Below are 22,670 nucleotides of genomic sequence, written 5' to 3' on the forward strand. Positions count from 1 at the left end.
ACTCACGTTGAAAGGTTGGAGCCAGGCATGGTATACCAGCGGAGACCTCCAGTGCTACCCCCTTTTGCTCCTGTTGTAGTAACCCGATTAAAATATATATATATATATATGTAAAATAAATAAATAAATAAATAAAAGATATTTTGGAGGAGATATTTTGGAGAAGATATTTTGAAAGAAGATATTTTAAGATATTTACATATAAACATCTTGGAGGAGATATTTATTTTGATTACTTAAAGGTTAAGTTAGGTTTTTCTTTATAAACTCTTACTCTCTCTCTCTCTCTCTCTCTCTAAGATTTCTGGGTCGTGTGTTGCCGGAATCGACGATCCGACGTTGCTACGTGGATCAAGGAAGGAATCTCTACAGGTTCTACAGATCATAATTTCATTTTGGAGATTTCCGAGTTTTTCATGAAAATCGAGGTAAGGGTCGGTTTTTGCTTTTGGTCCGATAGATCTGTAGTATACGAGATTATACTGAAAAGTTGTTCTTCGAGTATTAGGTTTCGGGGTTTTCGTGTCGTTGTTTTGAACCGTTTAGGTTCTGGGTTCAGAAAGTTAGGGCTTGAGTTCCGGGTCGTTTCAGACTCCGTCTCACATGCTGGTAAGGGGGTTATGTTAATACAGTGATTTATACAATATGAATCAATTGAAATGTTGAAATAACTTTTAGATATCGAGTTACGGCGATTTTAGGTTTTCCGGGCCTCGGTTCGGTAAACCGGCTTTATTTTCAAAACCAACCGGTCAAATTCAATGTTATATTTTGGAGGCAGTTGGATATGGTTTATGTCACTAGTTGAATTTGCATATAATAACAGCTATCAGGTCAGTATTGGAATGGCACCATTTGAGGCATTATATGGTAGAAGATGTCGATCCCCATTGTACTGGGATGAGATTGGGGAAAGACGGATATTGGAGCTAGAGCTGATACAGTAGACTCAGGATAAAGTCAGACTCATCAAAGACAAGATCAGAGCAGCACAGAGTCAGCAGAAAAGTTATGCAAATACTCGTCAACGAGAGCTAGAGTTTGACATAGGGGAATCACATGTTTCTGAGGGTGGCACCATTGAAAGGAGTTATAAGATTTGGGAGAAAGGGTAAGTTGAGTCCTAGGTATATTGGACCATTCGAGATTCTTGAAAAAGTGGATCTAGTTGCCTACAGGTTAGCTTTACCACCAGGCTTATCCAGAATTCATGACGTATTTCACATTTCTATGCTGAGAAAATACGTCTCAGATCCCTCCCATGTGATCAGATATGAGGCACTGGAACTTAGTGATGTCTTGACTTATAAGGAAGTGCCAGTGCAGATTTTGGATCAAAAAGAGCAAGAGCTACGTACGAAAAGCATACCATTGGTAAAAGTTCTGTGGCGCAACCATGCAGTAGAGGAAGCTTCTTGGGAATTAGAGAAGCAGATGTGCCAGAGATACCCGCACCTGTTCAGTAGGAACCAGAGTTAAGGTATGTATTTTGATTTGTATATTATAGGATAGGTAGTATATTGTTATTTTAATTAAAAATGATTTTGGGGAGAATTTTCTTTCAATGGTTGTAATCTCCTAGAACTCCCTCTGTAACCACGGTATTCCTCCGTCATAAGTAAGGGTAATTAATAAAATGGTGGTGTTTTCTTTAAGAATGGAAATGTGATAAATGGAAAATTTCGAGGACGAAATTTTATGAGGGGAGAATGTAGAGACCCGGAAAATTAAATAATAAAATAAATTAAGAAAAATGAGGTTTTTGGTTGGGAGAGGAGAAAACCGGCGACGATTTTCTGGAGGGGATAGAAAATCGTCGACGGCTATGGGAATTTACCGCGGAACGGTAACGGGTAAACAGTAAAAACGGTTTGGTTAAATAGAAAACCGGCGACGGTTTTTTGAGGGTCAGAGAAAACTGTCGACGGTTTTCTCTGCAGTAAGCCCTATAAGAAATGTCCCGCGAGTGTTTTGTTAATCAAAACAAATTTTTCGTCTCTCTCTCTCTCTCACCCGACGGCTATCTCTCCCTTCTCTCTTCGATTCCGACCTCGTTGAAGCCCAAATTGACGATCAGGAACTACCATTGGGTTCTTGGGAAGATTCTCTGCAACTTAGGTGAAGCAGATTTTCAGTTTGGGGTTCCGAGGCACCATCCCAAAACCAAGGTAAGTGTGGTATTTTAGAGTTTTAAAGTTAATTTGGAGTATATAGATGTCAATATTGTGGAGGTTGTGTTGAATGATTTGGGGTAAATATGAATTTCAGGTTTTTGAGCTACGAACGCCGAGGGGCGTAGAATTTGGGTATTTTTAGCGAGCTCTCAGTAAGCCAAGTAAGAGGAATAAATTATAGCATTCTTTTCTGAAAATTATTAGTTGAGAAATATGAGAAATGGAAATATGATATTTTACCTGAAATTTATTATCATATGAGTATCAGATGAAAATTTGGGTGGCATATGATTTATACTAAAACGTATTTGAAATTGAGTTAAATGGTTTATATTGAGAATAATGAGGTTATGAAATGTGTATTGAAATATGAGATTTGAAATGTGAAAGATGATGAAAAGTGATATGTACCGAAAAGTACCTTCTGAGAAATGATAAAATATGAAATATGAAAATATTTTATCGAGAAATGTTGAATAACGTGAATTGAGATGAATATGTTATTATGAGATGATATGAGTATTGAATTGGTGAAATGAGTTGTGAACGCAGAAAATGAAAACACTGCAATGTGAAATCTACAATGTAAATCTTGAGATGTGATTGCTGAAATGAGAATGCTGAAAATGTGAACATTGCAATGTTAGTACTGCAATGAGTATGAGAAATGTGAATATGAGAAATGTGGATATAAGAAATGTGAATATTGCAACGTGAATGCTACAATATGAATGTGTAAATATGAATACTGGAAATGTGAAAAATTGCATTGTGAATACTGCAATTGTGAATTATTGAAATGTGGAAATGAAACCCTGATGGATGGATGTGTTATTGAAATGAGCACAATACCATTGCTAGTGGTGATTAAGTGCAACCACACTGGCTCATGGAGCGTGTGGCGTGACAGTTCAAATGAGCCAGTGTGAAGGGTTGTTTTGTCCCCTGAGTCCGGATCAGCGTATATGGAAGGTCATTCGTACTACAAACGAGTATATGGTATGATTATTTTGATCTAATTAGGTAGGCTAACGGCGGTTAGATCCAACATTCGGACCGCACAACCCTGACCATGGGGGGAAGCATGGCGTAGAGTATGGAGAGTGACCTCGACCATGGGGTGAAGCATGGCGTAGCAAATATCCTCAAGGCAGCCATGAGTTACAGACGTGGATGTATCGGTTACCGAGGACACTCATGAGCTAGATGTGAAATGAAAATGAAATGGAAATGAAAATGGAAATGAGAAATGAAATAGCGTGAGTTAATAGTATAAATAATTAAAGCGAAATAAAACACTCCGCCTGAGGGCTTACTAAGTAAGGTGAATGCCCTGATAAGTATCAGTTGTAGCCGAACCCAAGTTAATTGAGTAAGATTACAAACGATATCAAAGCAGAGGGGAGCTACATGTATGGGCGTGTAATCTCCCCTATTCTCAGGAACTTCGCTGGTAAACATGGGTTGCATGTGATTGGATTTGGAAATGGATATAAAAGCTTATAAAAGCTTGTGCTTTATATCTATATGTTTATGAATGTGGAAATGGATATAAAAGCTTATGAAAGCTTGTGTTTTATATCTATATGTTTATCAATGTGGAAATGGTTTATTTTTCTCATAAGATATTATCACTAGAATGAATATATGTTATGATATAATGAAACTCATATTGACACATACTGTAGATAATTTATTCCGTCTTACTGAGATGTGTCTCACCTAATCATTTAAATATTTCAGGAAACCGAGATAGACCTAGTGATAGAGCTCCGAGATAGAGGGGAGCTGATACGCTAATATACAGGGTGAGTGTATGAGCTAGGGATGGAGGATTCCCCTAGAGTGTTTTGTGTTTCTTTTGAGAATGTGTTAGACATGTATATATGGATGAATTAGTACTCTGCTATTTGTATTCATTGTGGTATGTATATATATAAAATGACTTTCGCTGTTAGGTTTGTGAATATGAAAATGACTGTGTACCCGGTACCCAATGAGGGTCGGGTTATGTTTGTATGGTATCAGAGGTGCTGACGTGGCGGATGTGTGAATATATGTGATGAATATAATTATGGAAAAAAAATGATATAAAAAATCGGGGCGTCACAATGAGATCCAGTTAGTTAAAAGAGAGATGATCAATTCAAAAGAGATATCTATAAGTGAATAGGCAACTGGAACATTCTAAAGCTACCACATTTCAGCAATCATCTATTAACTGACACAAAAATCAATATTACACCTCATCATGCTCAATAAGTACTCTTACATCTAGCTTAACAGCCACCTCATCATATATAGCCGTCAAGCATATGAGAGTACCACAAATCATCAACTAGCACTATTCTGATGTGAACCTTTAGAAGTAATTGATTAAATAACATCCCCCTCATATGATCAATACACCAAATAAAGATAAAGAACAGAATTCTCGCTTTTAAATTCTATAAAATCCCAAAATATTCCTGTTCAACATGCCAAAGCCACCCACATTCCAGATACCATTGGGTTCAACAACTCACCCACCAACATTTATTACAATTATTAGAAAATTCGTAAAGCAGAGTAGAAAATAATAAAACATTGACCAGTGCCATGTAGTGCCACCAACCATGGAATGCACCAAGCAGCCAGATGAAGAAAATAAGTTGATCATGAAGAGAAGAATGAATCCCAGTGAAGTGGGGTGTGGTTATCTTCTTAAAAAAAGGGCAAGAAAATTTTTCACTAGCTGGTATGGGCAAATCAGATGACATTATGCAATGCGAAAAGGGCCCATAAGGTAAGGAAAAAATGGGCATCCCTCATCTAGCCATTGACTATATTCCTGTGCTTTTATCATTTAAAAGATTGGGGCATGTTTTGCCATATTATATACCAAGTGACAACAAATCTAAGTATAGAAGTAACTTTCCAGAATATTAAATATATATTGCTTTTGAAAAATTCCAATTTTAAAGCAAATTTTAAATTCAAAAACAACCTTATATCGTTTAAAGTTACTCTCAATACTGATTTTTATTTGCATGCCAGGACCTAAACATCAACAGTAAAATTTCATAGAATGTTAGTTTTTAATAGCCAAAAAACATCACCCATAAACCCCAGTTCTGAATATGATAATTATTAAATAATTCCAAAAATATCAACAACAAAATATCATTGATCAAGAACAACAAAAGTGTCCCATAGAAGTTAAAAAATTGTTGTCAATGCATCACTCTGCCAGCTTGCATTTAGAACTCATTCCTCCATCTAAATAATGAATGAATTAAAAATCTGTGCAGCTTAAAAACACTGATCAGATCATATAACAAGTCATTGGCATTCATAAATTATATACTTTCATTAAAAACAACAATGGCAGGAAGAGAACACAACAGTCAATGGTTTCCACTCTCCTCTTTGTGAAGGCTGTCAGCTTTAAGAAGGAAACTAATGAAAACAAATAAATCAATTTGTAAAACAAAATCAAAAATTTCAATAAAAATTTCTAATTTTCAGAACCTCACAATTTTTGTCAAATAGAAATTTAAAACCTCAGCTTCTTAAATATTGTGGTCCTCTAGGTTACCAAACTTATCAGCCAAACTGTTACTCTTATCCCTGACTTATTGATGAACACCCAATATTATTAAAATATTATCAATTAACTTAACTGCTCAATCTCATGAATTAAAGATTGAAAAGCCATCCATCTGCCTATCAAAATTACCATATTTGCTAGTGAGAAAATATTCACTACTAAATATTTCTACATAACATTTCTATCTGATAATTGTTTATAGATAACATTTATAAATGATTATAATTGCATAAATGAATATTATAAATAAAATTAGCTAAATAATGACAAACTTACTTTCTTCCTTAGTCGGCTCTTTCTTGCAGCTTCACGATTTTGAGCAAGCCTACGAAGAGTCTGTAAATATAAATAGAAAAGAAGATAATCAAATTCTATTTGATTACAATCAGACACCAATGAAGCTAATTAATTTAGACTATATAACCTTCTGGTCAAGTTTTTCCTTCGATCTGTCACTGGAATCAGAAGCTGCATTACCAATAAGAGCCTGACTTCTATCAAACTGCATGTATAGAGCACCAAAATGACGGTTAATAAGACACCAGTACAACTCTCTTATACAAATAGAGATTGATGTAACCACTTTTTAAGGAGCAAGAGAACAAACGAACAATGAATTCAAAAAGGAAAGAAAAAAAAATCAAACGAGTTCTAAAATTCTTGATAAATAGATTGCACTGTTCAAAATAACTGTTGAATAATTTAGGATATAACAAAAGTGCATGCAAGAGAAAGGGAAGTTTCTTACTCTCTGATTTCTATCATCAGTGTCCCCATCCGTTGAGATATCCGTCCTCGGACTAACATCTGCCATATTGGGCTCTTCCCAGTTTTCAAAACTACCACCACTAGATATAGAAACCAGATTTGATTGTTGACTCTTTCGCAATGGAAGCGTCTGTGACTCTGCTCGGGTGGTGGATGGAATATTGATTGGAGTTGGTGACTTTTTTGGAAAAAATAATGTCAATAATTAGAATATGCAAGATAATAACAAAATTAAAGCAAACAAAAAATATATTAAAAACTGTACCCAAATTATAGAACTTTGGAAAAAAAATCTAATGAATTTAAAATGACATAACTCACCTTGTCAAAAGCAACAATCGAGAGGGGTTCAGAAGGGACTGCTCGAGCGCTTTGCTTTGTTGAATTAAATGCGATGTCTTCATTACAGGAGATGGTTTAAAAGAAGAAATATCAAGAACCAATACGTATCACCAACGACAATTAATGGATTCTCTCAATCATTAACAATCTACAATGATATGCAAGGTGAAGCAGGTTTGTACATTATTGAATACCATAGTTTTTTGTGTTCTTTTACTTGAATACAATCCAACTCACAGCCATGAGGAGCATAGATGTTACAACACATCCACAAGAACATTAAAATTCAATTCCTTTAAAAACTAATACCAGCACACATTCACATTCCAATTCAAAAAGAAATTAATACCAAAAAAAACAATCCGCTATATAAAAATCTTCACACAATGCCCAAATTAGGCCCACTTTGTGTTTTGGTGATTTTTCTTTAATGGAATGGAGAAAATGTCTTGAACTATATTGCTTCCACCCAGATAAGATTCAAGTACTCTTGAACAAATTTCAAAGCCAGCATATTACAACCTTATGCTTGAACCAGATTTTATGAGCAATCTTGAGAATTTATCCAATTTCAAGACGAAGCAGCTCTATATCCACCTAAAATTTTTCTTAACTGACTAAAATAGGCTAAGCTACAAATTTGACATGATTCATATTTCATAAAATCAATCTGAATGATTTCTTTGAACTTCAAAGAAGAGATAGCATCAAAGTGATTGCCACAACCGTAGCACTAGGTGTCATGAGCCGACTATTTCACATCTTTGTGAATGGACCATGCGGCGCTAGCTAAAGCACTCTTGTTTAACTAGCTAGCCTATCGTTTACCACAATTCATCCATGAAACACTTTCATTATCATTCAATCAAACGTAAGCAGAAGCAGCAAGCAATTATGAAAGCAATGGCAAGTAAGCAGTAAACATTGAAGCAACACAATTTATTAACAACACCTCCGTTAACATTGTTTGTCTAGCGAAGGAGGCGAGTAGGCTAAACATGTTGACAATATCTAGTGAGTATTAAAAGTTGATGATCACTCACCCTCCCCTAAAGAGCTTTCTATGCAACTCCCACTCTAATACTAGGAAACATCAAAGAGACCAAGGAGTCACACTACCTTATTTGGCATAGGGAGAAACTACTACTAGAAAATAAACCTACACTAGTATTTACATAATGGAAACTCATCCCAAACGCACGAGACAAGTGGTCACAAGCAAGCATAATGCCCTGAACAAGCTCAGCTCGTGACGCTCCCCAACTTATGCGGTCGATGTCCTCGTAAACTTTGCGCTAGGTACACTTCTACTTTGTCCACGAACGGTTGCATATAGTTCGTAGAAATCCAGCTAATTTCTTCATCACAAAGGCCTTTCCACTTCACTAAGAACTCCCGCGGCTTCTTCCTTGAAAATATGAACTCTCTATTTGCAAGGATATCTTCAACGTCACGTCTATCAAGTTGCACTGTCTTCAATTCTGCTCTGGTTGGCTAACTTCTGCTCGGATCTTTAGTGTTGGCATTGAATGGCATAAGGTAGCTGACGTGAAACACAAGATGCACTTTCATCCAAGTCATAGGGTCGATCCTATAAGAGGCCTTCCCAACTTTGGCCAATATGGGGACTGGTCCTTCATATTTGCAAAGTAGTCTCCTATCTCGTCCTCGTAGTGACCTGATCTTTCAAGATTGAGCTTAAAAAGGACCAAGTCACCTACATTGAAGTGCTGCAGTCTTCTCCCCTGATCTGCCTACTTCTTCATCCGATTAGAAGCTTTCTCCACATATTCTCGGGCAATCTCTGCATGTTGTCTCCATTCTCTAGTGAATATGTATGCCCTAGGACTCTTTCCTCTGTACGACTCGTCCATTGTGTGAGGTAACAGCGGCTACTGGCCTGTAACAAGCTCAAAAGGGCTCTTGTTGGTTGTTGAGCTCTTTTGGGCATTATAACAGAATTGAGCCGCATCAAGTAGTTGCACCCAATTTTTCTGGTTGGCGTTGACAAAATGGCGCAAGTACTCTTCAAGTAGCCCATTGAATCTCTCCGTCTATCCATCTGTCTGTGGGTGATAACTCGAAGAGATGTCAAGATGTGAACCGAGGATTTTGAAAAGTTTTGTCCAGAAGTTTCCAATGAATCTTGAGTCTTGATCACTAACAATATCTAGGGGAACACCCCAATATTTCACAATATTCTTGAAGAACAATTGTGTCGTTTCCTCTGCAGAGCTATTTTTGGTGCAGGTATAAACATACCATACTTCAAAAACCTGTCTATAACCACAAGAATAAACCCTGCATCCCCCACTCTAGGCAGGTTAATGATGAAGTTCAATGAGACACTTTCCCACAATTTGGACGGTACCGGTAGGGGCTCTAACAGCCCAATCTTCCTCCGCTCCACCTTGTCTTGTTAGCAAGTGAGACAAGTTTGGGCATAATCAACCACATCATCACGCATGTGTGGCCAATAACACCTCTGCTTCAATAAAGCCAAAGTGAGCTGCCATCCCAAATGTCCAGCCCACATGGTATCACGACATTCTCTCAACAGTGTCTTCCTCATATCACTAGCTCGTGGCACAAAGAGTCAGCTACCATGGGTCATCAGCAATCCGTCCCCCATCCAAAACTGACATGTTTTCCCCTCTTCAATCAGCACAACTAGGTCTTTGGCTAAGTTCTCTATGATGCGCTCCTGCATAGCTATGCTAACAGTACTCACAGTCAGGTGTGTTACCATCTGCAAGGCCGCCAGCTCGACCTTCCTACTCAATGCATTAGCAACTTGGTTCAAGCGCCCCGCCTTGTGCTCAAAGAAGAAATCAAAATCTGCCAAGAATTCCTACCATCGGCCCTGCTTAGGTGTCAACTTTGGCTGTGTGAAGAAGTGGCTAACACCCGAGTTATACGTTTTCACCACAAACCTTGACCCAAGTAAGCAATGCCGCCACACGCGGAGACAATGCATCACTGCTAACATCTCCTTCTCTTGAGTTGTGTACTTTCGCTCTGCTTCACTAAGCTTATGGCTCTCGTACGCAACAGGATGTCCCTCATGTAACAAGACTCCTCCAAGGGTGAAGTCTGATGCATCTGTTTGTACCTCAAAGGGTTTCATGACATCTAGAAGAGCCAGTAACGGATCTCTCATCATGGCATCCTTCAAGTCATCAAAGGCTGCTGGCACTTCTTTATCCAGTTCCACCCCTAACCCTTCATCAATGGTTCTATCATTGGATCAGTTCTCCGCGAATACCCCTCTACAAACTTCATGTAATAGTTGGCAAGGTCAAGAAAGGAACGCAGCACTGTCATTGGGATCTTCCATTATTGAATCACCCTTACCTTCTCCATATCCATCCTGATATGACCTAGCTCAATCACATAACCAAGGAATTTGATGCTCCCCTAAGTAAAAGAGCACTTCTCTTTCTTCACATACAGATTGTTCCCCTTCAGCCTGTCGAACACCTTCCGTAGATGCTCTTTATGTTTCTCTAGAGTGGAACTGTAGACAACAATATCATCCAGGTACATCACAACAAACTTGTCAAGGTACTCACGAAATACCCGGTTCATCAAGGTACAGAATGTTGCAAGCGCATTCGTCAACCGAATGGCACCACGAAAAATTCATACGCCCCATACAGCATCACACAAGTAGTCTTCGGCTCATCCCCATCAGCAATTCTCACATGATAGTAGTCTGACCTCAAGTCAAGTTTAGTGAAGTACTTGGCATGACTCAGCTAATCCAACAGATCGACAATCAACGGAATAGGATACTTGTTGCGTACTGTCAACTTGTTGAGCGCGGTGTAGTCTACACACATCCGCATGCTCCCATCATGTTTCCTATTAAACAACACCGGTGCTCCAAACAGTGCTTTGAAAGGGCGAATATATCCCGCTTCCAACAACTCATCAAGTTGTTTCCTCAACTCTGCTAGCTCTGGAGGCACCATCCGATATGGACCCTTAGCAGGTGGTTTCACTCCTAGCAACAACTCAATCTTATGCTCCACACCCCATCATGGAGGCAAGTTATGAGGTAGCTTATCCGACATCACCTCCTTCTACTCATCCAACACAGCTTGGATGGTCATAGACACCAACTCTTGGCCTACTTCTTCATCCACCACCACCGTGGCTAGATATGTCTGCTCACCCTTTCTCAACCCCTTCTTGAGTTGCATGGCTAAAAAGAACTTCTCATTGTCTCCTTTCTTTGCAATGGCTTGCACCATGCATGGGTGATCTCCCATCAGACATAAGGAACCAGTAGAAGGCATCAGCACTGCCTTCGTCCCCCTCAAGAATTCCATTCCCAAAAATAACTTGAAAGTCATCCAATGACACCGACGCACCGCTGTGAAATTCACATAAACTGCCCACTGTCCAATCTTCAGTCATTTGCTTGGCTACTCCCAGAGTAGGCTGGGCTACAGAATTCACCACTTTCATACGTCATGTATCCTTCTCCAAGGACAAGTTGAGTCTCCTTGCTTCTGCCTGTGAAACAAAATTATGAGCAGCCCCAGTATCCACCATAACGCGGGCACTCTTCCCATTGATCCTCAAGTCCACAAACACCAGTCCTTTTGCTTGTGTAACTTTCGGTGCTTTCGGCTGCTTTTCCAATGCGTTCACCAGCCGCATTGCACCCATCCTCGAGGTATAGTCTGCTTCCCCATCACTTTCCCTTACCTGCTCCGGAGTGGAAGCTTGTAAGGCATTAAGTGTTGCCTTGTGAGGGCACTCAAATACTCTGCGAGGGCCTCGACACAAGTACGAAATTTTACTCTTTTCATTAGGTGTGTTGAACCCTCAAGACCGTGAAGCTTGTTTTGAATTTGATGCTTCATAGTCGACTCCCCCACTTTTGGGTTTGCTCTTTTTGAAAGACTTTCCATTGTTTCCCCCTACGCCAAACTCTTTGGACGAAGTGGTAGCATCACCAACGTAGTCAGTCAAGCATTCTGCGGTAGACAAGTCTTGAACTCTTTGCCTATGAAGTTCTGTTCTTGCCCACGGTTTCAACCCTTCAAGAAAATAGAATAGCTTATCCTTTACCGACATGTCCCTGATATCCAACATCAAAGCAGAAAATTGTTTCATGTATTCCCTAATTGACCTAGTATGCTTGAGGTCTCTCAGCTTTTTCCTAGCATTGTACTCTACATTCTCAAGAAAAAATTGGGCCTTGAGCTCTCTTTTCAAGTCTACCCAACAATCCACAACACAACGTCCATTTTCAATCTCATTGTACTTAATACGGCACCACAGTTTGGCGTCACCAACCAAGTACATAGTCGTAGTATCCACTTTCACCTGTTCTGAGTCCATCCTCAAAGCACAAAAGTGCTGCTCCATATCAAACAAGAAGTTCTCCAACTCCTTGGCATCACGGACACCCCCATACGTCCTGGGTTCTAGTACCTTGGTCTTGCTAAACCCCAAAGTTTTAGAGTTTCCCGTACCAAGAACCACCAAATTCACCTTTGCAGTCAAATCAAGTATTTGAGCTTGCAAGGTTTCCACAGTATGATGAAAGTCCTCTGACATTTCACCTATTGAACTTGCTTGATGCTTTTGTGATCCCACTACTTCATCAACAAGTTCCCTCAATTGGGCCATCTTCGTCGCCACATTGTTGGTTATTGTCTCAGTTTGTGCTTCCAGCACACTAATTATCTCAACATTGGTTGGTTCCATGGTCATTTACCAAACTTTACCAATCCCACGACAAAGGCAACTGAATTCACGTAGCAACAAACCGAGCTCTAATACTAGGTGTCACAGGCCTACTATTTCACACCTTTGTGAATGGAACGTGCGGCGCTAGCTAAAGCACTCTTGTTTAACTAGTCAGCCTATTGTTTGCCACAATTCATCCATGAAGCACTTTTCATTCAATCAAACATAAGCGGAAGCAGTAAGCAATTATGAAAGCAGTGGCAAGTAAGTAGTAGACATTGAAGCAACGCAATTCATTAACACCACCTCCATTAACATAGTGTGTCTAGCGAAAGAGGCAAGTAGGCTAAACATGTTGACAATATCTAGTGAGTTTTACAAGTTGATGAACACTCACTCTCCCCTAAAAAGCTTTCTAGGCAAGCATAACGGCATCAACAAGCTTAGCTCGTGACAAGCCATGCCATAAATATTTTTTCAAAATAGGCTAACCTAACTCAACATGATTCAGATTTCGTAATATCAATTTGGATGATTTACTTAAACTTTAAAACTTTAAAGAAGTGCTAGCATCAAACTCGACCACCACAACTATAGCACTAAGCCATGCGCATGGCATTCACAGCTTGTGAATTTGGCATGTGCATGATGCAACATAGAAGCATTAATAACATTAGTCATAACTGACTTCAGTACTCTTCAATTTTTCAACAAGATAAGCCAGTCAAACAAGTGTCGCTGGGGATTTTGAGATTCATGCATAACTTTGTTTGTCTGGTTTTGGGGAAAATAAAAGAGACCAAATCTTTCTAAGGGAGGTGGTTAGAAGACCTAAATTTAAAGGGTTACTGGAGCTTGGCAATGCAATATCTAAAAAATATCATTCTAAATGGAAAATGAATGTGGAGGTTCCCCTTAGAGGTTAATTACCTATGGGGTTCATCAAAGGTGGGATACTAGAGGAAGTGGCATTCTTTCTCATGCAAGCCCCTAGAACTTTTTCAAGTTGCTGGTTTGTTCTTTCCTCTCACCCTTTTAAAGTCGGTAACGGCAACAAGATTTGGTTTTGGAAGGATATTCAAGTGGGTGAGGTCTCATTGGAGACAATGGTGCCTCATCTTTTTATGCTTTCTACCCACCACAATGCACCTATCAATTCTTTATTTTCTTTTGAGGGGGTTCTCTCTATTGGGATTTCCATTTTTTTTAGGAATCTTGAAGGAAGAGAGGTTGACCTGATTAGCTCATTACCTTGCTTAATCTTCTAAATCGTTTTGTTCCCCTTAATAGGGGCGATGAGGGAGTTAGCGAGGGAGATTTATCATGTCTATCTTTACTAATCATTTTTCCTTCACCTCTTAAAAACTTCTTCCCTCAATCAATTTTCTTGGAGCCACATCATTTGGAAGACAAAAGGTTAGAGTCAACTTTCATCTAGGCTACGCAAACCTTATTAGGCACTAAGTCCTAATGTGCATGATGTGCTGTGAGTCCAATGAATCAAATGCAAACCTTTTTCTTTATTCCCGTGTGGGAATCGTTTGGTGAAAATTGGGTCGTACCTTGGGTTGTGTTCAGATTCTTGCTAGTGTTATTGGGGCTTTGGAAAGAACAAATCAGGAAGAGCACCATGGAGTTGAATGATTTTTCCAATTTTGATGACCCCTTGGATTGAAAGCAATATGAGAATCCTCAAGGATCATACAACCTCTCCTCATTTTATATCTTTTAGGGGGATGTCATGGCCCAACCTTCAAAGGGTTTGGAGGGCAGCTTTACTGTAATTTTTGTAATTATCCTTTTTGCTTTTAGGACATCTTGTTCTCCGATAGAGGTTTCGTGAAAGGCCTTAAAGTGGGTGGGGAGGAGATCACAGTGTCGCACCTTCAGTTTGCGAATGATACTATCTTTTTTTCTGGAGGATCATAAGCCTTCTTTAATTAATATTTTGGGGCTCCTTAAAATCTCTCAAAGGGATTTGGGGCTTAAGATTAACTTGGGTAAGAGTGGTATTGCAGCTATCAACATGCCTGCAGAGCATATTAGGGATTTAGCCATGGAAGTTGGGTGGAGCTGGGTTGGCCATTGTCCTATCTAGGGGTTCCTTTGGAAAAAATTCAAGATCATCTAGTTTTTGGGATCCTATGATGGAGAGAGTGTCCAAGCATTTAGATGGGTGGAAGGGAGCCCTTTTTTTTCTTTGGAAGGGAAGATTACTATAATTTAGGCTTGACTTTCTAGTATCCCGTTGTATTTTATTTCTATTTTTTAAATTCCAATGGGAATCGTCAGTAGGATTGAGAGAATTATGAGAGATTTTCTTTGGTCAGGGGTAGCAGGTTCTATGAATCATTTAGTGAGTTAGGAGATGGTTTGTAGGACTAAGAAGGAGGGTGATTTGGGTCTAGGAAATTTCATGTCTAGAAATACAACTTTTCTGGCTAAGTGGCTCTGGTGGTTCCTACTGGAGGTTTCTTCATTGTGGCATAGAGTTATCAAAAGTAAATTTGGACTTGATGGGAATGGATGGGATACTAATTTGGTTTCAGATGCTCTTAGGAAAGTTCGTGGAAAGCTATATCTCAGATTTACCCTCTCCTTATTCCCCATACTAAATTTGTTTTGGGTAGGGGTTGTAATATCCGTTTTTGGAAAGATCTGGGGAAGTGGATGGGGAATGTTGTTTTGTCCACCTCCTTTCCTTGCCTTTTTCGATTGAGCTCAAGCCAAAATGATCTCATTTCTTCATTTAGAGTAGACCGGGACAGTCCTTTACCCTATTAGGATTTCCATTTTAGGAGAGTCTTGAATGATAGGGAAAATATTGAGTAATCTTCTTTATTAATTATATTGAATAATTGTAGGGTATCCTCCGAAAATGATAGCAGATATTGATTGTTGGATTCTTTAGGAGTCTATTCTTGTAAATCTTTCTTTGAATTCTTGGTTCATACAGATTCCTCTTTTCCTCTTTACAAGGTAATATGGAAGGTCAAAATTCCCCCTAAAATCAAAGTGTTGCTTTGGTTGGTTAAATACTACTGACTTGTTGCAGATGAGGAAACCTTTAAAGGCTCTCCTTCCTGATCTTTGTATGTTGTGCTTTAATTGTTCAGAGTCTGTTTCACACCTTTTCCTGCACCATGGAAGGTTTGGAACAAGTTATTCAATTGCTTTGAAGAAAGTTGGGTTTGTCCTAGAACAGTGGAAGAGCTCTCGGCAATTTCTTTTGTGGGGTTTAGGAGGTAGAAGGAAGGAATTGCATTATGGAATTGTGCCTATATTTGCAGTGTTTTGGGGCTCGTGGAAGGAACGTAATGTGCGTACATTAGCAGTGAATAAGTCAACATAATGGTTGTTCAGACTCTTCTAAGGGCGTCTTGGGTTTTTTTGCCATTGTTTATTTTTGCAATTTTCTTTTTGGTTTTCCTGAGGATTATCAGACTTTGTTAAGGAGATGTCATCTCTCCTGCTGGTAAGTTCTATCTTTATCTAATGAATTTCCTTTTTTTATCAAAAAAATTATATATATTTTTTTCTTATCTGAAAAAGAAAACAGTGAAACTCAGACAAAATTCAAGCAGCTTATTCTTCCCTCTCCTCACCCCCCACTGCCCCCCCCCCCCCCCACCCCAGTAGTGGAGGAGGGATTGTAGCAATAATATTCAAAATTTTGGGCATATAAGAAAATTTGTGTGATGATTTTTTATTATTTGAGGAATTGGCCAAAAAATGCCAGTCCTCTGAAATTTTCACATGAAGATAAGTTATATTACCAACTGAAGCAACCTCCAAAAGTATTCAAAAAATAAAAATTAATAAGGGGGATAAAAAAACCTACAAAAAAATCATCGTGTAGTCACCTTCCAGATTAAGCCCCAAAAAAGCTTGATATTCAATGAAAAATAAGATTAATCCCAATTCCTGCTCTCAATTGCAATGGGACAAAGTCACAAAAGCAAAGAAAAATGCCACTAAAATGCAACTGAACAGGTTACCTGTTTACTAAATAAACCTACCAGATGAAGGAAAGCAGAATGCCTATATGCTTACTTTATATTTCCACTCACAAGATTATGGATCATGGTGCACTTACTTCCACTTAAGTCAACAGCATCCTCTAAGTGGAACCCAATTGATTGTTCGAGCACTCCAAAGTCAGAAACTCGGTAAGGATGAATGGTGCTTCCCTCTGTGGGACTGTAACAGAGACTTGTTATATTATTTTTTTGGATGAAACAGAGACTCATTAACATCAGTATTATCCTAATTGAAAATACGCACAAGACAACAAAACTGACATCAGATTTGCATGCTATTTTCTCAAAATGTAAACAGTAGCATTAAAATCAGAGCCACAAGCAAAGACGCGAAAAGTGATGTTAGATGCTACAATATTGCATAAGTTTTCCCAATTATAACAAACACAACGTAAAAAACTAAAATTTTTTCATTTCAGATATTTTTCCAAGTTGAAAATTTATCAATACCTACAAGGAATTTAGGTATTTGTAATTCATACACGCATAAACATGTGCACACACCAACGTGTAAGAAGAAAGAGAGAGGACCACCAAAGTGAATTTTGTTCACCATTCACACAAAAAAAAAAAAAGCAGAAATTTAATCAATATCTTTCTTTTTTAAAGGTAGCATCTTTTAAAAAATAACAAAAATAATACAAAATATAAATACAAGAATACATTGTATAATCATCAAAGAACCATGTCTATTAATCAACAGTACAAAATATACTTCTATTAAATTATAGGGCGTCCCCAGGCCATAAGGCTCCTCGCTTTGCGAGGGTAAGCGGAGGGTCTTCACAGTTTCCTTGGACACAAACCCATGACCAACCGGTCCCAAAGAAGCAACCTTACCGTTGATCCAAGGCCCGCCCTCATAATCTATATATATATATATATATATATATATATCAGGTAGAAGTGATAGTCATGGTAAAAGCTGACCAATAATATAAAGTAAAAGCAAAATCTATTGATATTATATTACAACAACAACAACAACCCTTAAATTAAGAACTGTAATATAAAATACAAATGAAAGATATAAAAACTAATAATATTTTTTAGTTAAGAACATCATTAAAGATGAAAGAATGTACAATGGAGCATAAGAAATCCTCCTATGAAATAAAATGAAAAAAAAAATTAAAAAATTTATATTCAAAACAACAGCCTTTCCAGTCATGCTGTAAATATGAAAAGTAACCCCCTTAGAGTCCCCAGCTGGAAAGGCCCATAGCAAGGGCAAATACTGAATCCTATCCGAGAACAAAGTCTAATACATTTTTTTTTATAGCAAAAGAAAATTTCATTAATAAGAAAAGAATTTACAGATATCAACAAGCCAGCATTCCTCAAATCTCTTTGAATCTCCTGGAAACTATTTCTTTTGAAAAACCAAAATTAATGCAGCACAGTGATGCCAAATTCTGAATTTTATTCAAGATCAGCTCCCAATTTATTTTTTCACAGAGAATATCCATGCGTTACACTCCATCCTTATCCCCCATAAAACTGCAAATATGCCAACCTCCATAAGGCTGCCCTATCCTTCCTTTTACCAAAATCAATGAAATAAATGGCTAATAAATCTTCCACCAATGCAGGTCATACCCAACTCTCTCCCACAATACCAGAAAGCTTATTCCAAATCCTCCAAGCAAAACGACAATGCAAAAGGAGATGAGAAGTTGTCTCAGAGTTCTTGAAACAGAGCACAAATGCATTGGGCGAGAGAGCCTTCAAAGGTCTTCTGATTTGCAGCAAGTTATTAGTATTTGTTTTATTAAGCACAACCAACCAAGTAAAAGCCTTAATTTGGGGGAGCCTTGACCTTCTAATTAATAGGATAGTGCGGAAATGAAGAGTTAGAAGGATTAAGAAATCAAAAAAAGATTTGCATGAATACACCCCCGACTGATCCAAGGACCAAAAACAAACACCCTGATGAAAGGTTACATCCATTCAAAGAAGATAACAGAAGAGACAACTCCACCATCTCCCTGTAGTTAAGAGGTTCCTAAAATGGAGATTCAAAGAAATCAAAGGAAAATGGATGCCTTCAACTCTGTAATAATCTTAATTTCGAAAGAGATTAGAAAGGCAAGGTTCTTTCTTGTTGACCATTAATTCTGTAACAAGGAGCATAGTGGAAGGCTCGCAGAGCTAAGCCTTCAAGTCCTATTGTCGGAAAGGGACTTTTCTTCCTATTCCCGATCAGCTTGAATAAGCTACTAAAGTTTAAATCCCTCTCAAATCCCCAAAAAAGAAAGATATGGCTTTATTTTTCTCAGCGCTCAAACAAAATAGACAAGGGCAAGAAGTGGAAAAAGCTACATTCCCAGCCAAGGGTCTTTCCAGAAACAGATACCTGAACCCTCCCCACCAAAAGTTTAGTGTGATGGGTGAACGAAGAATAAATCTGAGAAATGGACCTCCATGGCTCCCCGAAGAACATCTTCAATTAATATTGGTATCCCACCCATTCGAATCCAACCCAAACTTACTTCTTATTACTCTATGTCAAAAGATTCTTCTAGAAGGAAGCACCATAACCATTTAACTAAAAGAGCAGTGTTTATTACACCAACTTACCAAGACCCAGCCCTCCCTCCTTCTTTGACCCACAGAGCTCTTCCCATCTAACTTAATTATAAAACATCCTTCAATTGACCAAAATATATTTTATCACGTAATTAAATTCACATATTCTACAATTAAAACATGAAAATTCAACTCCACCAAAAAAATTTCTAACTTTCAGCTTTGAGTATATATCTCATTTTTAATTTCCCCATTGTGCATGTTAGAGGCACTTTGTACAATTTGTAGTCTGCAGATATTCAAATTTCAGCCCTCCACAGGTGTGACGGGTTCAAACATGAGAGGAAATTGATATACATTGTTAAGAACTTGGCCTGAATTCCTGAAAGCTTAAAAAAATTGAAATGATAGGCAATATAGGAGGCCTTGCACCCAACTGCTCCAGTCTTGAATCTATTTTTCCCCACAATACCAGAGAGATCATTAACTTCAGGAAGGCCCCCCAACCCCGAGTCAAAGTGGAAGCCTCACAAGGTGCACCCCCAACCCATTGAGCTACCCCTTAGGGTAGAGTTTGAATAGCTTCATATATATTGCCCATTTCCAACAAAAAAATAAGGTTTTAGGATAACTGGAGATTTAACAAATGTGTTGCTTGCTTTGGCTCAGCAGGAAATTCAAAATATTTGGGACACTCAAACAAAACATAACTCCATAACATACTTTTTGTCAAACATCTATTAAGATCTTTTCAAAATACAAATCCTATTTTGGAAGCCATGTTCTGACATACATATTGAACTAGTTACCAAGGATTAAGGAAGGAAGCACTAATTCATTACCAAGGGAGTTCCAAAAGGCCACTTTAAAAAAACAGTATTTCATCAGAGTCCATGCATAAACACTAGAGCTTCACCATCACATTTTTCGTTGTAAAGTCAAAATGAAAATTTTATGTGAAGTACACAATCCCTGACATCCTTGAAGACATGTATTTGGTGATCAATTAATAATAAATGCCAGCTGCTGATGATAGAATTTATACAAGTAATTCTCTTCTCTTTCTTTCCCAAAAGCTTCCGTCATATCTGAGGTTTATAATTTAATTAAGCAGCAAGATGTGGCACTAGACCATATATCAATTCTAGAACTGTAGCTAGTCATGGCACAGCTTCCCAAGCCAATAAAAACCTCACAATTGATGGATAATGGAAACAAACTCGGGAAAAAGTACATTACTAAGTTTGGTGTTTTAGTGAACGAAAATTAAAATAGCATTTACAACCACTATGAAATAAAGAAGCTTCATGATTTTAAAAATAGAACTAAAAATAAACCACTTAAAGTGCACCCAATCAATTGCTGCCTCATTGTGCAGATTATAAAGATAAACAGCATAAAGCCATAAACACTAAGCACTAATAATAAAATCTAAGAACGTCAAGTTATGTCAACCCAAACTCTTTCACAAACAAAGAAGAACCTTTCAAAAGAAAATCAACAGAGAGGAGCTGAAGAGGGGATTTACAGTGGATTTGAAACAGACAGGGGAGGAATGAAGCTCGGCATCCCGCTATCAGCTCCGTTATCATCTTCTGCACCAGCTGTCACTGTTCTACTCCCCATGCATTGCCATTATCACGCCCGCCTTAATCGCCCTCAAAACAAATAAGAATATTCCAAAAGCCTAGATCCTAAAACAAGCTAGAAAATCCAAAAAAAAAAACTAACAGGTTCAGCTTGCAATCATCACTCTCTTTAACAAAAGAAAATAAAATAAGACACCACGATTCCTACACTCACATATCTTAGAAATGAGTTTTCCAACTGTCATAAAAGGCAGTATAATTCTCAAATTACTAAAGAAATTGTAAGAAACCAGAAGCCCTTGTGCTCCTATGTGGAGACTGGCAGATCACCCAAACATAAAACCTCCCACCCCAGAAAACCAAAACCCTGAAAATGACGATCTAATCCCAAAGGAACAAAACTGTAATCTGTCAACAACTCAACTTCATCAGAAACCTCAAAGAAGCCCCTAAAAGTCGCTCAATTAGAAGACAAATAATTGACAATCTATAGCACTACGACAGACACAGAAAACAACCTAATCAAATAAGATCTTGAGGATCCAAATGGCCAATTCTCACTCAAAGCATGAACTTCAAAAAACCCAGCAGTGCCCAGATGCCTAAATCAAGAGAAACACAGAAGGCTCTTTACGATTGGAGTCAAAGACAACAAACTAAAACACTTGCGCGACAACACTCTGAAGCAAGAACAAAAGAAACGCACTGAAAACCCCCAGTTACAAAAGAGCAATTGCCAGTCAACGTCACAACTACACACACAGTTTTAGCAGCCCTACACAAAAAAAGAAAGGCTTTAGCACCAGCACAGCAATACCCGGAACACCAATTGGTCTAGAAAGCACAGACAACGATCAACCAACAAGAGGGTCTCCTAAAGATCAAAATCACCTAGTTGGGTGACAGAACAAATCTTGCACCAACCAAACCAATACTCAGAAGTCCAAATGGACTCCTATCACTCCCACAAACCCTAACCAAAAAGGCTGATGAAGACCAAAATCCTCTGTACAGTGTATAGGTTACAAGACAAAGCCACCTACCCCAAATTCCCAGAACACCAAATGAACAATCAAAAGGAAGAACCCCATGTTCAGATAAACTTTCTGAATAACAAAATCACCTATTTTGACTCGCAGTAAATTTCCCCCACAACAAAATGAGTGTAAATTGCTGCTCACGCCCATGTTTTCAACCCAACCCACCTGGAATTTTGATTCTCTGTGTAATTGGATTAAGTAAGGGTGAAGAAAGAGAGACCCACTTTTGGATCATTCCAATCTCTTCACGTCTTCTTCTGTGGAAAATCTTCCACTTTCCAAGACGGCTATTTCCTTTTTGCCCTTTTTCTAATGTCTGGTGGTTTGACATGTATTGTTTTTTTCGATTTATCTAATGTTTTTTTTTTTTGCTCAGCAAGGTGTCAGAGATGCGGACACAGTAACAATAGAGCCAATCCGGCCCTAACTTTACCATTAGTGTGGGGTCCGAGGATTCTAAAAGTGAATCAAAAATGGTGAAATAGCTTTGCAGCAATGGACAAAGAGGAGACTCGCTCTGGATCAGCAGCCACGTGTCCTCAATTGACGTCGGACAAGTTTGGATGGCCGCCGGCGGGTCGGTCGCCGTTGGCGGCTCCATTTGGCAAATTTAGGTTTGGGCCTTCTTTGTGAGGATGGACCAGCAGAGCACTACGCTCATGGCTGCTGCTTGATGTGATGTGATGACTGATGAGTGTTTTGGTTTTCACAATTATTTCTCCACTACCAATTAAATAATTTGGAGAGAATTCTTAGTCTTTAATTTTTATTTATAACATTTCCAAATATTTTCCACATTATTTTTAAATTAGATACTAAAATAGACAAAAAATTCAATCATAATTAAAGCTGGTTGTTCTTCCACTCATTTAGGTTGGGCAAAATTTCTAATT

General features: G+C 38.3%; 1 protein-coding gene across 5 annotated transcripts in view; it reads right to left on the reverse strand.

Annotated features, from left to right (window-relative positions):
• Positions 1-22,103, reverse strand: part of LOC131165103 (transcription factor TGA2.2-like) — a 46,250-nt gene extending 24,147 nt beyond the window's left edge. Inside the window, exons 1-7 of one of the 5 annotated variants that reach the window (XM_058122799.1) lie at positions 21,943-22,103; positions 20,677-20,852; positions 16,676-16,779; positions 6,853-6,929; positions 6,512-6,709; positions 6,188-6,265; positions 6,040-6,099 (exon numbers count right to left, since the gene is read on the reverse strand). In XM_058122799.1, the coding sequence (XP_057978782.1) occupies positions 6,040-6,099; positions 6,188-6,265; positions 6,512-6,709; positions 6,853-6,929; positions 16,676-16,779; positions 20,677-20,774 (615 nt within the window). In that variant the 5' untranslated portion in view covers positions 20,775-20,852; positions 21,943-22,103. Of the gene's footprint in view, positions 1-6,039; positions 6,100-6,187; positions 6,266-6,511; positions 6,710-6,852; positions 6,930-16,675; positions 16,780-20,676 lie in introns of all 5 variants that reach the window. The other 4 variants (XM_058122796.1, XM_058122798.1, XM_058122800.1 and 1 more) reach the window with 4 other exon arrangements.
• Between the last annotated feature and the right edge of the window lie 567 nt (positions 22,104-22,670).

This window comes from Malania oleifera, chromosome 9 (assembly GCF_029873635.1).
Source record: "Malania oleifera isolate guangnan ecotype guangnan chromosome 9, ASM2987363v1, whole genome shotgun sequence".
In the NCBI taxonomy this organism is placed as follows: Eukaryota; Viridiplantae; Streptophyta; class Magnoliopsida; order Santalales; family Ximeniaceae; genus Malania; species Malania oleifera.